General features: G+C 37.2%; 1 protein-coding gene across 1 annotated transcript in view; it reads left to right on the top strand.

The window, feature by feature from the left end:
• LVRN (laeverin) overlaps nt 1-14851 on the top strand; it is a 64034-nt gene that overhangs the window by 21358 nt on the left and 27825 nt on the right. Inside the window, exons 5-11 of the mRNA XM_030567859.1 lie at nt 5950-6104; nt 7600-7713; nt 10041-10184; nt 10558-10623; nt 10760-10825; nt 12685-12851; nt 13610-13686. Of these exons, the coding sequence (XP_030423719.1) occupies nt 5950-6104; nt 7600-7713; nt 10041-10184; nt 10558-10623; nt 10760-10825; nt 12685-12851; nt 13610-13686 (789 nt within the window). The remainder of the gene's footprint in view (nt 1-5949; nt 6105-7599; nt 7714-10040; nt 10185-10557; nt 10624-10759; nt 10826-12684; nt 12852-13609; nt 13687-14851) is intronic.

Below are 14851 nucleotides of genomic sequence, written 5' to 3'. Positions count from 1 at the left end.
AGTCGAGATCTTTCTTTATTTCCTTCAATGTCCAAATCCAGCATGGATAAAAATTGAAGATTTAAAAAAATGTTTTTTTGAAATTGGATTTTTTATTTAATTTTTTTTATTATACTGTTTTTCTTTTTAAAAATAAACCTGGTTAAAATGACATCTGAATTAATACAAAGGCCTAAACTTATTGTAATTTAGTTGTAAATATGAAACATGTTTTGATGAGATGTTTATGTATCCAAAATATTTCGTTTAATAAACATTTTATATGCCATGTTTTGTGTTTAATTAAATCCCAGTTACCATCTTAGACACAAATCATGAGTAAAAAGTTAATTAACTAGTAAATAAACAATATATTATTCACCATTTTCTAACATACAAAAATATACACTTAATAAGAATCTGAAAATATTAAGCTATATAATTCCTTAAATAAATGTATATAATTATAGTTACCTCCTAGGTAGCAAAACCATATACCAAATCTAGTGTAAAGGCGCTATTTAGTTGTAAAAAGTGTCTCTGTGTGTGCTCCATTTCGGGTACATCTGAGTACTGTGCCTTCAATCGAAGATTTTTGGTAGCAGTGCTCATTCGGCCCACACATGTGCCCCACATATCCTCGTGCCCAGCACCAAGGCTATATGTGGCTGCATGGGTGAACCACCTTTGGTTCCTTCAAACCACCATTGTCCTGTGACAGTGTCTACTGTGTACCGATTCTCTGATATTTAGCATTTTTTCTCAGATAATTGGTTACCTTATGGTTACTTACCCTATAGTGTTCTAGGTTTCAGAGTAGCAGCCGTGTTAGTCTGTATCTGCAAAAAGAACAGGAGTACTTGTGGTGCCTTAGAGACTAACAAATTTATTTCAGCATGAGCTTTCGTGAGCTACAGCTCACTTCTTCAGATGTGTTCCATTCTATGCATCCGAAAAAGTGAGCTGTAGCTCACGAAAGCTCATGCTGACATAAATTTGTTAGTCTCTAAGGTGCCACAAGTACTCCTGTTCTTTTTATAGTGTTCTAGTTACTGGAAAAAATGTTCCATTTGTTTTGCTTTTCTCCCCTCCGCCCCCCCCCCCAAAAAAGCAAACAAACCCCCTTTTTATTCATATAGTTGTGTAGTTAGGAGATTTCTCCTCCTGGGGTTAAATTTTCATGAATTTTACTCAGGAATGCTGGACTCCCCAGGATTGAAGAGGTGTCTCTCCTGTCATGAGGCTATTCCGATAAGAGACAGACACTCCCAGTGCCTCTGCTGCCTGTGTGTGGTTCTCCTATCCCTAGTATGTGCAAGATCAGCACTTCCTTCAAGGATAGCAGAAGGAAGTAAGGAGTAAATCTCCAAGAATCTTTCAGTCACCATCTCACAAGATGGCTACAGAAACCTCAAGTCCCAAGGGTAGTTCCATGTAGGTTCCCAGTGAGGATGGTACTGCAAAGGCAAAGAGGAGTCAGTCCTCTAAGACAGACTCAGTACTAAGTTCAAATTCCCATGTCCAGAGCAGCAGAAACATGGTTCAAAAGACCAAGCCGATCCTGCAACAATACTTGGTACCAATAACAAGAAGATAAATAGTACCAGACTGCTTGCCTACCTATGATACTGAGGGAATCAGAGCCAACTCACTCCCATAGTAAGTACTTGGTACTGGCTGCATCGGTACCAAACCCATCCTCCAAAGGTTCCCAGTCAGCCCAATCTTTGATACTGTTGGTACCACAAGAGTTTAGGTACCCTAAGGATCTGATAATATCTTGTGAGCTGGAGTATTTTCTGTGAATGAGTGAAGGTTTGTCACTGTCAAGATGCCTTCGGTGACCACCTCCTCTATCATCTAAAGCACCACACACACTCTCATCTACTCTGCAAGTGGAACAGCTATCACCCCCTTAGAGTATGTGGAAGATAACTTATCAGATTCTCAAATTTCAGTGCAGGTTCCCCTATCTATTCTGGGACACGTCACACTCCCTCCTGTAATATGTCAATACTATACTGACATATTACAGGAGGATAGACTTCAAAGGATGCCCACATGGCAGGAACACAGATGGCTGCCACCACTTTTGCCATTTGGGCCCCCTCAGTTGCCTTGCTGAGATCTGTGGGCCTTCTATCACTAACAATTTACATCAAGGTCTTTGCAAATCGGAGGGAACAGAGAGGGACCCGTTCTTCTCAACCCCCTTTACCACCACCTATGCCAGAGGAAGAGACCTTTGAGGAGCAAGAGGCAAGGTCTGATACGGAAGTAACCTCTTACTAATATTTCCTCCACATCTCATGATGAAGTTGTCATGCTTCAATCACCTTCTGTGGCAGATGACTTCAGGCAATTTCAAGACCTGAGGAAGAGGATTTCTGACATGTTGCAGATTCCCTTAGTGGAGATTCAGTAATCTTACCATAAACGCCTATATTTTACACATTTGATATCTATGAAGATTTCCTTTCTGATCAATGATGCTTTTATGGCGCCTGCTAAGATGATTTGGCAAACTCCAGCTATCACACCACCTACCTGCAAGAGGGTGGATAAAAAGTATTATGTTCCAATTAGGGAATTGAAGTATCAATTTTCTCACCAAGTTCCAAATTCCCTAGTAGTGAAGGCCATTAATGAACAAGGCAGACAAACATAGCTCAAAGTCCACCCTGTACATGAAGAACCACAAGAGGCTTGATCTTTTTGGTTATAAATCCTATGCTTCAGCCATACTTCAGTTCAGAATAGCAAACCATCTGGTGCTTATGACCAAATCCAAGAATTCTTGTATTGAGCATCTGCCAGAAAAACATTGAGATTAGTTTAGATCTGTTGTACAAGAGGGTCAGCTTCTGGCAAAGACATCACTCCAGGCCCCCTTGGATGCAGCAGATACTGCAGCATGTTCTATTTTCATTACAGTGGTCAGGAGAAGAGCGCCTTGGTTGCAGCTGTCAGGCTTTCCAAGAGAGGTTCAGAGTACTGTCAAAGACCTCTCCTTTGACAGTTGCAAGCACTTCCTAGACTTGATAGATACATCTCTCCACACTTGAAAGGACTCAAGAGCTGTGCTGCAATCCTTCGGGATTTTCACTTCTGTAAATAAAAGGAGATTTAATAGGACTCTGAACACACCAAGGCACAAAGAACACACCAAGTCCCATATTTAACATATTGTAGGCCCCTTGAACCTGCAGCCAAGAGACTAAGATAATAATAAAAAAATTCTCCTTCATCTACCGCTACATCTTCTCAGCCATCCATGTCCTCCAAGCGGCAGTTTGATGGCTTGATCGAGAGTCTCAACCATCTACCAACATAGTCTAACAGCTGCAACATCTTATCCCCTTCCCTTTCCTGTTTAAAGGTTCTCAACAAGATCAAACAAAATTGAGTCAGAATCATATTGATTGCACCAATACGGCCAAGACAGGTCTGGTATCCCTATTTGATCATATACACCTCTCACCCTTTTGTGGAGACTTCCGATCAGTCTGACCAGCATCCTGGGTCAGTAGGCAAGAACACTTCACCCCAATCTGAAGATTCTGAATCTCCAAGCATGGTTCCTTAATAGTTCTGAGGAATCTAGATATCCTGTTTGTCTGAGGTACAATACATTTTATTAAATAGGAGAAAAGAATCTATAAGAAATACTTACCTCCAGAATTGAAAATGATATTATCTTTGGTGTAATAGTCATCAAATTTCGCCAACTCACTCTCCTCTTTTCAAGATACTGCATTACCTATTAGAATGGAAAACATTGAGTCTTTCTATGAAATCTATCAGGATTCATTTAGCATCAATAACAGCTTGTTACACACCCATAGGGGGTTTTGCACTCTTCTCTCACCCAAGTATGGCAAAATTCCTAAGAAGTTTATCAAATATATCCCCACAAATCAGAGATCCTATACTGATCTGGGACTTGATCCTAGTACTTAATTACCTTATGAAATACCCTTTTGAGCCACTAACTATGTGTTCTTTATTAGATTTCTCAACAAAGACAGCCTTCATGGTAGCAATCGCTTCTGCCTGAAGGGTGGAAGAATTTGACAGACTTCCCCATTTACGGTATTCACTGTAGAGAAGGTCTTGCTGTGAGCACACTCAAGATTTTTTTACCCAAGGTTTCCTCAGAATTTCATATTAAACCATTCATCTCCCTTACCCCTCCCCCCAGCTGCACCAAACTACTCAAGAAGCCATATTCTATATCCTAGATGTCAGGAAAGCATTAGCCTTCTATCTAGATATGACCAAACCATTTAACAGATCTCCTAGCCTATTTGTATCCATTGTGGACAGAAACAGGGGTTTGGTAATTTCAAAACAGAGGTTGTCAAAATGGATCTCTGGTTGTAGTAAGATTTGTTACAACAGAACTCATGTTCAACCCCCTTCAAGAGTGATAGCACATTCCATAAGAGCACTATCTACCTCTATAGCTTTACTTAAGGATGTATCAATTACAGACATGTGTAGAGTGGCAACTTGGTCATCTGTTCAGACTTTTTCTAATCATTATGCCTTGATAACTGTGGCCAGATCAGATGCTGCTTTAGACAGTAGTTCTCTCTTCTGTATTGGACTCTGTTCTGAATCGCCCACCTCCTTCATGGGGGGGGGATACTGTTCGGGAGTCATCTAAAGTGGAGCACCCATAGGGACACTACACCACATTTATTTTCTAAAGAAAAGTGCCATTTCATTGGTTGATATAACCTATTAAAAGGAGAAATTACTCTCCTTGTGCTGTAACTGGAATTCTTTGAGATGTGTGTCCCTGCAGCTTTTCCACTACCCACCCTCCTTCCCCTCTGCTTTGGAGTCTCCCTTATGGGTCTTTGCAGTGGAGAAGGAACTGAGGGCAGTTTACTCATGCAGCCCCATATAACCACAGTGCAAGGCGCGAGCATGTGTGGGGCACATGTGTGGGCTGAACAGGCACTGCTACCAAAAACCTCCCTTTAAAGGCACAGGTGTCCCTGAAGTGGAGCATCCACAGGGACATCCATCTCAAAGAACTCCAGTTACTGAGCAAGGCGAGTAACCTCTCCTTTTAATGGTTATATCAATCAATGAGAATGGACCTTCCTTTAGAACAGTGGTTCTCAAACTAGGGTTGCTGCGTGTTCAGGGAAAGCCCCTGGCAGGCCAGGCCAATTTGTTTACCTGCTGCATCCTCAGGTTCGGCCGATCGCGGCTCCCAGTGCCCGCAGTTCACCGCTCCAGGTGAATGGGGGCTGCAGAAAGGGGCACAGGCCGAGGGACAATGGGGAATACAGGGAAAATGGACATGGTGGAGTGAGACTTGCTGTGAGGAGAGGGAGAAGGTGTTTCTGGGGTAACTTGATCCACACAAAAGAGTGGAAATGAGCCTCTCTGCTCACCCAGGGATACAGAGTTTGAGAGAGAGCCTTTCTTATCAGTAGCCAGGATGCAGAAAGAGGGGGAAATTACACACCTAGAAGCCATGACAGAGAGAGAGAGAGAAAAGATGTCTTTTTCTGCTGCCTCCCTTCCTCCTGCATGCTCCCATAACTGGGGCAAAAGTAAGACAGAAAATGGACAGCCAGAAATACTCAGGAATGGGGAGAATTGAATCTGCTCTCTCCCAGCAGCTGGGAGGAAAGTTTTTTTATCAACTATTTTAGTTCAGAATGTACTTTGGTACATGTAACTGTTGAGGGGCTTGGCTTGTACTTAGTTGATTTTTGTTTTTCTGACTGAAAGGGCGGCATCCCTAGAGAGGCATAGTAGTGTCATAAACAGTTAAAGACATGAAATAAAACAATTTCAAAAAGCGTTTTCTAGTTTATTGCAATGGTACAGCAGAGAACCACTAAAACTATATCTTGTAATTGCACATTGGGTAAACACAGAAGAGTCATGTAAGCATTTTACTCTTGAAAATTTTAAAGATTTTTTTTTCTGTTTAAATCAATTTAGATCTGGTTGCACTGCCTGATTTTGCAGCAAATGCTATGGAAAACTGGGGGCTAATGACTTTCCAAGAATCAGCCTTGATGTACATCCCAAGGGATCAATTCGGAAGCAAAAAGGCTATGATTTGCTTAATTGTTTCACATGAGATAGGACACCAGGCATGTGGTAAAACATTCTGTATATGTATTTATCTATGAAATTGCTCTTTTCCAGTTTATATAGATGCAAAGACACTGTTTAACATGGGAAAATAGCGACTTACATGTAGGGGCGTAACAATTGATGGTAACTAGAGGAAGGAATGCTACAGCAATAACCAAAACCATTTTCAGCTGGTTGGAAGACACTTCGGTTATAAATTAACTTGGCAGATCAATATAAAAAACAAATTCCAGCATGACACAAGAACCCCCACCCAATATTTATTTATCTTGAATGAAATTTATAAAATACTGATAACATTATTACCATTATTTGAAAAGTTGACTCAGATGGGTTATGGATATACACATAATGTCTACTAATGAACCATTTGTTTATTTTCTTACATTATGCTTGGATACCGTCCAAGAAAATACTCTACTCTAGAAATGAACATGGTATGCATATAGAGATAGAGTAATGATTCCCACAATGCACTGATGGGAGAATACATTCCATAAAGAATGTTAATTTTTAATGGGGATACATGTAACTATCGAAGAAGGCAAATAGTGACTAGGCTATTGAACTATAGAAAGAAGGCATGGTAAACACATTTTTATCTGAGCTGGAACTGTTTACATAATGATCTTCAGAATTTAAAATTATTTGGTCTGGAATGATAAAGCAGTTTCACTTTTTGCTATATTTCATTTAATAATACTTTGCCAAGAGAAAGTATTTTAAAAAATAAAATTAGCCAAAAGAGTTTAACTTGGCTAGTCCACATGTGTGTTTATTGAGGGCCAGTAAAATAAATATTATTATTTAATTAAACATAGTTTTTAAATAAAATAACAAATCTTAAGGATTAACAAATAATATATAATGAAATCACAAATCCCCAAGTGATATATCAAATTTTTGTTAAATGTAAACTGCCAACTATTAGTACATCACAGCTGTTATGGAAGTTTTATTGCTCACCAGGGTATGGATTTGCTGATTTTGGAAGTGGCTGTTTCCCCAGTTCTGTTTATCATCTATTTGACAATTTCCTTTTGTTAAGAACAAGGAAAAATAAAATAATATTATTTAATTGGAGAGAAGCTATTTGGAAAATACTTTTGTATATTATTTGAGAAATGCCATACTTTCAAATTGTAGTCTGGCTTTCTCTTAGATTTACAGATTTATAAGTGACTGCTTTATTTAAATAGAATGGAGAGTTGTTTAAAATCACTGTATGTGTTTATGTTATGAAATCTCAAACATAGGAATTTAAAAATATACAACCACTGACCTGCATCTGGGTGGTTTTTCTCAAGTTGTGTCTTTGCACTACTGAATTTCTACCAACTGGAATAAATTATAGCATTTGATTGTGATAATGTATACACATTAAATAATGTCACATTGTTCTCTTGATCCTTCGTATCTGTTTAACATATAGGAATGAAAGCAGCAGTTCAAAGAAATGCAATCTGAGACATTTTTTCTTTTCTATTTAAGTGGTTTGGAAATCTGGTTACCATGAATTGGTGGAATGATCTATGGCTTAATGAAGGATTTGCATCTTACTTTGAATACATTGGTGCTAGCTACATAGAACCCAGACTACCACTTGTAAGTACCAAAACTGAATATAACGCTTTCCCCTTACAACCTACATTATTGTCCTGATCCAACACCAGGGATGTGCAGTCAATGGGAGCTTTCCTATTGACTTTAATGGGCTCATCGTCAGTTCCCATATAACTTAAAATGAAAATAATATAGATATTGTATATAGAGCACTGTGGATGACTGATTTTTCGGTTCTCTAGCTGTTCCAAAAAATAAAAATAAAATTCTGTTAGGATCAAACAAAACATTTAATTTGACCTGAAACCTAATGTTTCATTTCATTTTAGTTTTTAAAACATTTTAAAATAAAATTGAAACAAATTCCTAAATGAAAAGTCATTTTGAATTAAAAAAATCAATATTTCATTCCAACATTTTCTAAATGAAACCTTTCAATTTTTTCAGATTTTTTTTAACCAAAATAATTTGGCACATTCAGCATGAATGCACAAAATGTTTCAGCTGACCCAAACCTGCTTTTTTTTTTTTGTTGGGGAAAAAAAATGTTTCAGCCAAAACATTTCTACCATCTCTAATGGCGTGTGTATATAATATAGAGACAAATGTTGGCTCACAATTGCATCTGCTCTTTCAGCAGCACAGAGATAACATTTCAGTATTTGCTTTGAATCAGTTTGTTACTATACATTCATTTTGAAATGGTATTCACTTTCCCTAATTGATATAGGTGGGCTTGGTTTTATGTACTCTGTACATATCTATGCAGCTTGTAAGAAGCTTTCTGACACTCCATGTTATATTACATCAGATAATAGAACATAACATTTTACAATGTGTTTCATATATTCACAGTGATCCAACGTGATTAATCATGATTGTCAAAAATGCAAAGCTGCATATTTTTCTTTATTGTGTGAGGTGGGGCTACTCCACACGAATGATTCCTGGGAAGCTGTTTCTTGTTTAGGTTAACTATGTGATACAATGAATGTAATTCTCTCTCTCCTAGGTTAGTATTCTATATGTAAATGACTCCACAACTGATAACATAAATGTAAACTTCTCATGTTTGACACTATGGAGACATTGATGACATCTCCATAGTTAAGGTTGTGCTGAGTTTTTCTTTTTAAACAGGATTTCATTCTCTGCTAGGGATGAAAATCAGTGTTTGTAATCACCAAAATTACCATTTGCTCTTTAAGCTTGTGCTTAAATTAAGCCCCCACTTAAGTACTTTGCTGAATTGGAAACTACTACGGGCATGTCAAATACATTCTCGGGAGAAAATACTACAGGAACATATAAAGGGCTAAGTTTTAAGAATGAAGCCTTTGTCTCTTTTTTTGTAGATGGAGTTTGCCTCTGTAAAAGTCTGTGCCTGTAACTTTATGACACAAAATGTATTGCAAATCAAATCACTTAACATCATTAGTTATGTGTACAGCTACAGATTCGTGTCTGGAATCAGGTAATTGCAGGTACCTGCATGAAGGGTTTTCTCCAACAATTCATATGCAGGTAAAAAATTACAAGCACAGATTGCATCTGCAACATTTCAAAATTTGGCTCCCAAAGTTGTTTGGAAAATACAAAATAAGTTGACATCTCTTAAAAGCCTGTCTCCTCCTGTTTGATAGTACAGGTATTCAAAGAGACCTGCAGTGTTTTAAAAACACATTAAATAAAAATCCACCTTCTTGCAGACCCACATTAGTAGCTGAACATCCGGGTAAACTTAAAATGACAAATACATGTTCAAAGAAAACAGATGAATACAAGTTTCTTCTTTACTTACCTGAGTATGAGACTTGGCTTCAGGACTCTGGGGTGACAATTCCATTAAAAATAAGGGAACTAAGCTGATTTACACCAGCTGAGGATCTGGCTGTCCACATTTGCTACTCAGTGACATCTGAAGCTCCTAAAACTGCACTCCTTCAGATGGCTATTGTGTTAGTTAGTCTTTCAACATAGGAAATAGAGAACACTGAATGTGTCTTGCCAGATAAGTGAAGCAAGAACTGATTGTACTTGAAATGTAAATATATAATTCATTTTTACATTTTGCAAGTTTTGTTGCATTTAATAATTTTTACATTTTTCTTAAATCGTAAAACTTTAGTGTTCTTCATGAGATCCAAACCTGCCATCCTTCTGTGTGCACAACTCCCACTGCCTTCGATGGTAGTTCCCCCTTTGGAGTATTTGCAGGATCAGGGCCCCAACCCCCTTTATTCTGGGGGGAGATTGCTTCCTTTTGAGGGGGAAAAATGAGCTGAAAAGCAAATGTTAGCTTGTATGTAGTCTGCGTGGTTTATACAATTGGAATTAATTGAAATGGGAGTCTATCTTTTAATTTTCAGAATAAATTCTTTTATTATCACATATTACAACCAGTCTTAAGGGAAGATAAAGAAATAGCAGCTCGATCATTATCAGCAAGAGAAGAAAAAATCAACGAAACATTTTCACTAGTTGGCCTATTTGACATCTTCACTTACAGCAAGGTAAAAAAGAAAATCAAATATTTTGCTTTTATGTACTTTCCAACAATTTTGTAAAACACAGATTTAAAAAGAACCAGCAAAACATTTTATTGCAAAACTTACAATAGTTTAGTTATCTTTTCTTCTAAAATTTAATTTCCATAGTTCTATTTTTTGTTTAGTTATAAACACAAGTACATTGTGTGTTTCAAAAGTATTCATCTACAGGGAAGTGTGAGTATCAATGCATTTGCAATCTATATTAAATATTAAAAGTCAAAATAGAAATGATCAGTGTCACTTATGAAAAATATGGCTTGAATATCAATCACTGAATGGTTAAAGTTTATTTAAATAATAACTCATATGTTCAAACATCTCTTTTGTTCCATAGGGGGCCTCCATTATCTGGATGCTTTCCAGCTTTCTGACTGAGAGGCTGTTTATCAAAGCACTCAGTGTGAGTTTAGAAAACTAAACTTCTTCATCTGGGTTCATCAGTTTGAAAATAACAGTGAGCATGAATGAGTTTCTCTTTTTCTGATTTTTTTATTAAAGCCTAATGAACTCTGATGTTTATATTTGTTTCATTGCAGTCATACCTGAAAGCATTTTCCTTTTCAAGTGTTAACCAAGATGATCTGTGGACACACATACAAATGGTACTTATCATGTCTTGTTAGCGCTTCTGTTTAAATGGTTGGAATGGGCCAAATTCTGCGCATATGTCAACTATGGAACTTTGAAGTGGAATTTATCTACTCCTAGCCTAGTTCCTGCACCCCACCCCCACCTCCCAAACTCACTTTGCAGGCTTTTTGTGGCAGAAGATTTGATGGGAGAGATGAGGGATGAAGAGTATGTCTACACTGCAATTAAAAACCTGCAGCTGGCCTGTGCTAGCTGACTTGGGCTTGTGGGGCTCGAGCTAAGGGGCTGTTTAATTGTGGTGTAGACATCTGGGCTCATGTTGCAGCCAGAGCTTGGGACCCTCCCATCTTGCAGGGTCTTAGAGCCTGGGCTCCAGCCTGAACCTGAACATCTACACCACAATTAAATAGCCCCTTAGCTCAAGCCCCGCAAGCCCAAGTCAGCTGGCATGGGCCAGCTGTGGGTTTTTAATTGCAGTATAGATGTACCTAAAGGGCCAGAGAGGAGGTCTGTGCACTTACAACCACTTGCCTCTGCCTACACAACCCTGCAGAGATTATTCTTGCTCCGAATAAATGTTGTCATCTTTCACTTGGCCATTTAAATGGATAATCTTTTCTCACAGAGAGACAAGGTGGACGTGGTAATATATTTTACTGGACCTTGGGTTAGTGAGAGAGACAAGCTTTCGGGCTTACACGGGCTCTTCTTCAGTCTAGGAAATATCACAGCTAAATACCAAGTGGAGCAGATTTTTTTATCATAAGTAGTAAACACATATTTTAAGGGACCATTCCAGGTGAAGTGGCTCATTAACACCTCTCCAGTCTGAAAGGGAAAGGGGAAAAAAAACTGGGCAGTAGGGATTTAAGTGGGTTATAAATTGTTGTAATAACCATCTCCCAGCTTTTTTCTCTCACCAGCTGAAGTCGGTCCAATAAAAGATATTACCTCAGCCACCTTTTCTCTTTAATATCCTCGGGCAACACAATTACAACAACACTGCATAAGAGCTTTTCCGATCTTTATTTCTGTGTAACTTTAAGATCTTTTTCTTTTGTACCTTCACTTTTATACACAGTAAATATTTTTGCTCAGACAATATTTTAAATTTAGTTTATTTATCCTAAGTCACTAAAGGGTCAGGATTTATTCATGTATATTACAATGAGGGCCCAACACTTCAGGGAAAGTCCCCACTACCAGCACCTTTAATATTTGCTAAAATTCTGAATAAGACTGGACGCTAAGAAAACAAATATTAATAATGGATTTTTATTATAATATCTGTACCAAAATTACTGTGGAGAAAGATTCCATCATGCTGCAACAGAGTCTTATTTTAAGAACAGAGGATCATATTCTCATATGGCATAAATTGTTGTAGGAGTATTGAAATCAATGGAGCTATGCCAGTTCCCACTAATTGAGAATCCAGCCCAGAATCAGTTGTCAGGTGTTACATTATTTATTTATTTATTTAATTAGTTTTCATAGTGTCTATCTTATATTCTAGGTGCTTCACATGAATAGAATAAACAAAATCCCATACAACAAATTGTGTCTATCATTAACCACCCAAAGGTCCAAATATATTGAAATGAACAAGAGAAAGGTAAAGAATCAAGTTACAAGAATTAGAAATATCATTGCAATACTTTAGATTTCCCTAAACAGTTGGGTCCTCTATAGGTTAGTGACAATAATACTTTTTTCTGGTTAGTTACAATGATTCTCAATAGAAAAGACACATGAATGAAGATTAAGCAGTTATAATTTCTCAGATACATTACTACATCTCCCAGCATGTTGCTGGGATCAGTATGAATAAATATTTCATAAATGTCTCTAATTCAGCTCTTTCTTTAAGGTTGTAGATGCACAGAATGAAGTTCAGTTGCCAGCATCAGTAAAAAAAATAATGGACTCCTGGACATGCCAAAATGGGTTTCCAGTTTTAACATTAAATCTGTCCACCGGCATTATCAGTCAGGAACAATTTTATAATAAAAGGACAGAAAACAATACTACTTACAAGTATGTTTAGTTCATATTTTTAGCATTTAGCATACATTTACCTTTTATTGCAGAAAAATATTGCATTAACGTATTATGTTTTGAAGAGCTGTTTGTTTTTTCCCCTAGAATTGTCAAATGAAATCTGTCTGAGGCATGAGTTTGAAGTGGTATTGCATGCAATTCCCTTTTCCAGCTGATTACTTCCCCCTGGATAGCTATGGTGTAAGGCCATTATGTGGCTGCAAAAGGCAGACACAGAGACCAAGATCTTCCAAAATGACTAACTCTAGTAGCAGTAGCTTTGGTGCCTTCTTGCAGAAGGCTGATGTGCTGCTTAGTGAGCATCTGGGGTCTCTTGCCTGCACAGAACTCTTTTTAGCAAACATGTTTCTGAAAAAAAGAGTTTTACAGGTGCTAGAAAGGGAATGAAGAGTTAAGAGTAATGAAAAGAGAGAATGTGGAAAAATAAAATCACTGTTAGAAGAAGGAAAGTAATCCCCAGAGAAAGATTCTAGTATCTGAGGATCTGCCAAAGGACTATAGGCTAAATCTTGGCCCTATTGAATTTAAAGCCAAAACTCCCTTTGATCTTCATTGAGACCAGGAGTTGACCCAACTTGAGTACTAACATCTGAAAAGATATAGTGCATCAGAGAGGGGAAAGGGACAACTGGGAATTTTAAGAAATTACTTGCAATTTTATTCACCATCAGTTTAGAGCTTGTTTCCTTAACTATAAAAATTAATTAAATTGTCCAATTTTGTTTTTTGTTAAGTAACACATGGATTGTTCCTATTTCTTGGATAAGAAATGGATCTGCACAACCCTTAGTCTGGCTAGATAAAAGTAGCAGTAAGTAATGTTTTTGTTCATACATGTGTAAAAAACAAACAAACAAACAGAAAACATGAGTTATATTTTGAATTGGATAAGAAAGGATAAAAAAATCAGTAAAAAACTCCACATTAATTTGCTTTAGTTATATTGCATGTTAAAATAAGTACATTTTCAAATAAAGAAAAATTATGTGCAAAAATCTATTGTAACTGTAAAAGTACTGTTTTAATCACACAATAGAATGGACATTGTGAGATTTCCATAACAACTAGAAATCTGCCATTTTGTACAGAGGGACAAACTCTGAGGTCCTATTCAGGTTTTACTCATTCCTTACACATGCTGCTTCCACTGACTTCAGTGCGAGTTTCTCCTGGACTGAGGAAAGACTTCAGGATTTGGCCATTATCAAAGAGTCCTAATCACATAATACCTAAATACTGTAAATAACTTTATAGAGTAACTCAAAATGCCACATTTATACATCTAAGCAAACTGAAAAGGTGAAGTTTCAACAATACATAACTGAATTTGTTTATATCATTTTAAAAGAGGAGCAGAATTAAAATTAATCTTAAATGCAACTGCACATGCATCCTCAGTCATAAAAAGGTGCAATTCCTTTTCATTTACTATTCTGCAATAAGCAAGTACATTTAGACAGAGATAAGGATATAATCACTGCTACTTTAAACAAAAAGAAGCTTTATTAGATTATTGCCATTTTAAAAACCTACATATTTGAAAGTTTGGACATTTTGAGTTAAGGTTTTAGAAAAAGCCTTCATTCTAATCTTTACTCTACCACACTATGAACCGTCTATATGAGGCAGACACATGCTTCTTCAAATACTTTTTTCAATTCCCCACTACATAATAATAATAATTAATTAATAATTAATATATACTGCATACCTATGTCAACTCTCCTCTGTCCTGTCTTTGGAGTGGGTGTGGTAAGGTCAAAAGCTGTTTAATCTATTTTGAATAATGAGAGATAGGGCTATCAAAGTGAGTATCTAGCCACAGGTGGGTGGAAGAAGCAGATAAACAGAACAGTATTTATTCATCCCAGAGAACACTTGTACTTTTCAATTTAAAATTCAATAAACCACTGCATGAGTGACAAGATAACAAATTAGGGCTGTTGCAGGAAAGAGGTGTTAAGCAGCAGTGCTCA

This window comes from Gopherus evgoodei, chromosome 6, assembly GCF_007399415.2.
Source record: "Gopherus evgoodei ecotype Sinaloan lineage chromosome 6, rGopEvg1_v1.p, whole genome shotgun sequence".
NCBI lineage: Eukaryota > Metazoa > Chordata > Testudines > Testudinidae > Gopherus > Gopherus evgoodei.
Note: the sequence above shows the minus strand (reverse complement) of the source record. Positions and strands in the feature narration are given on the sequence as shown.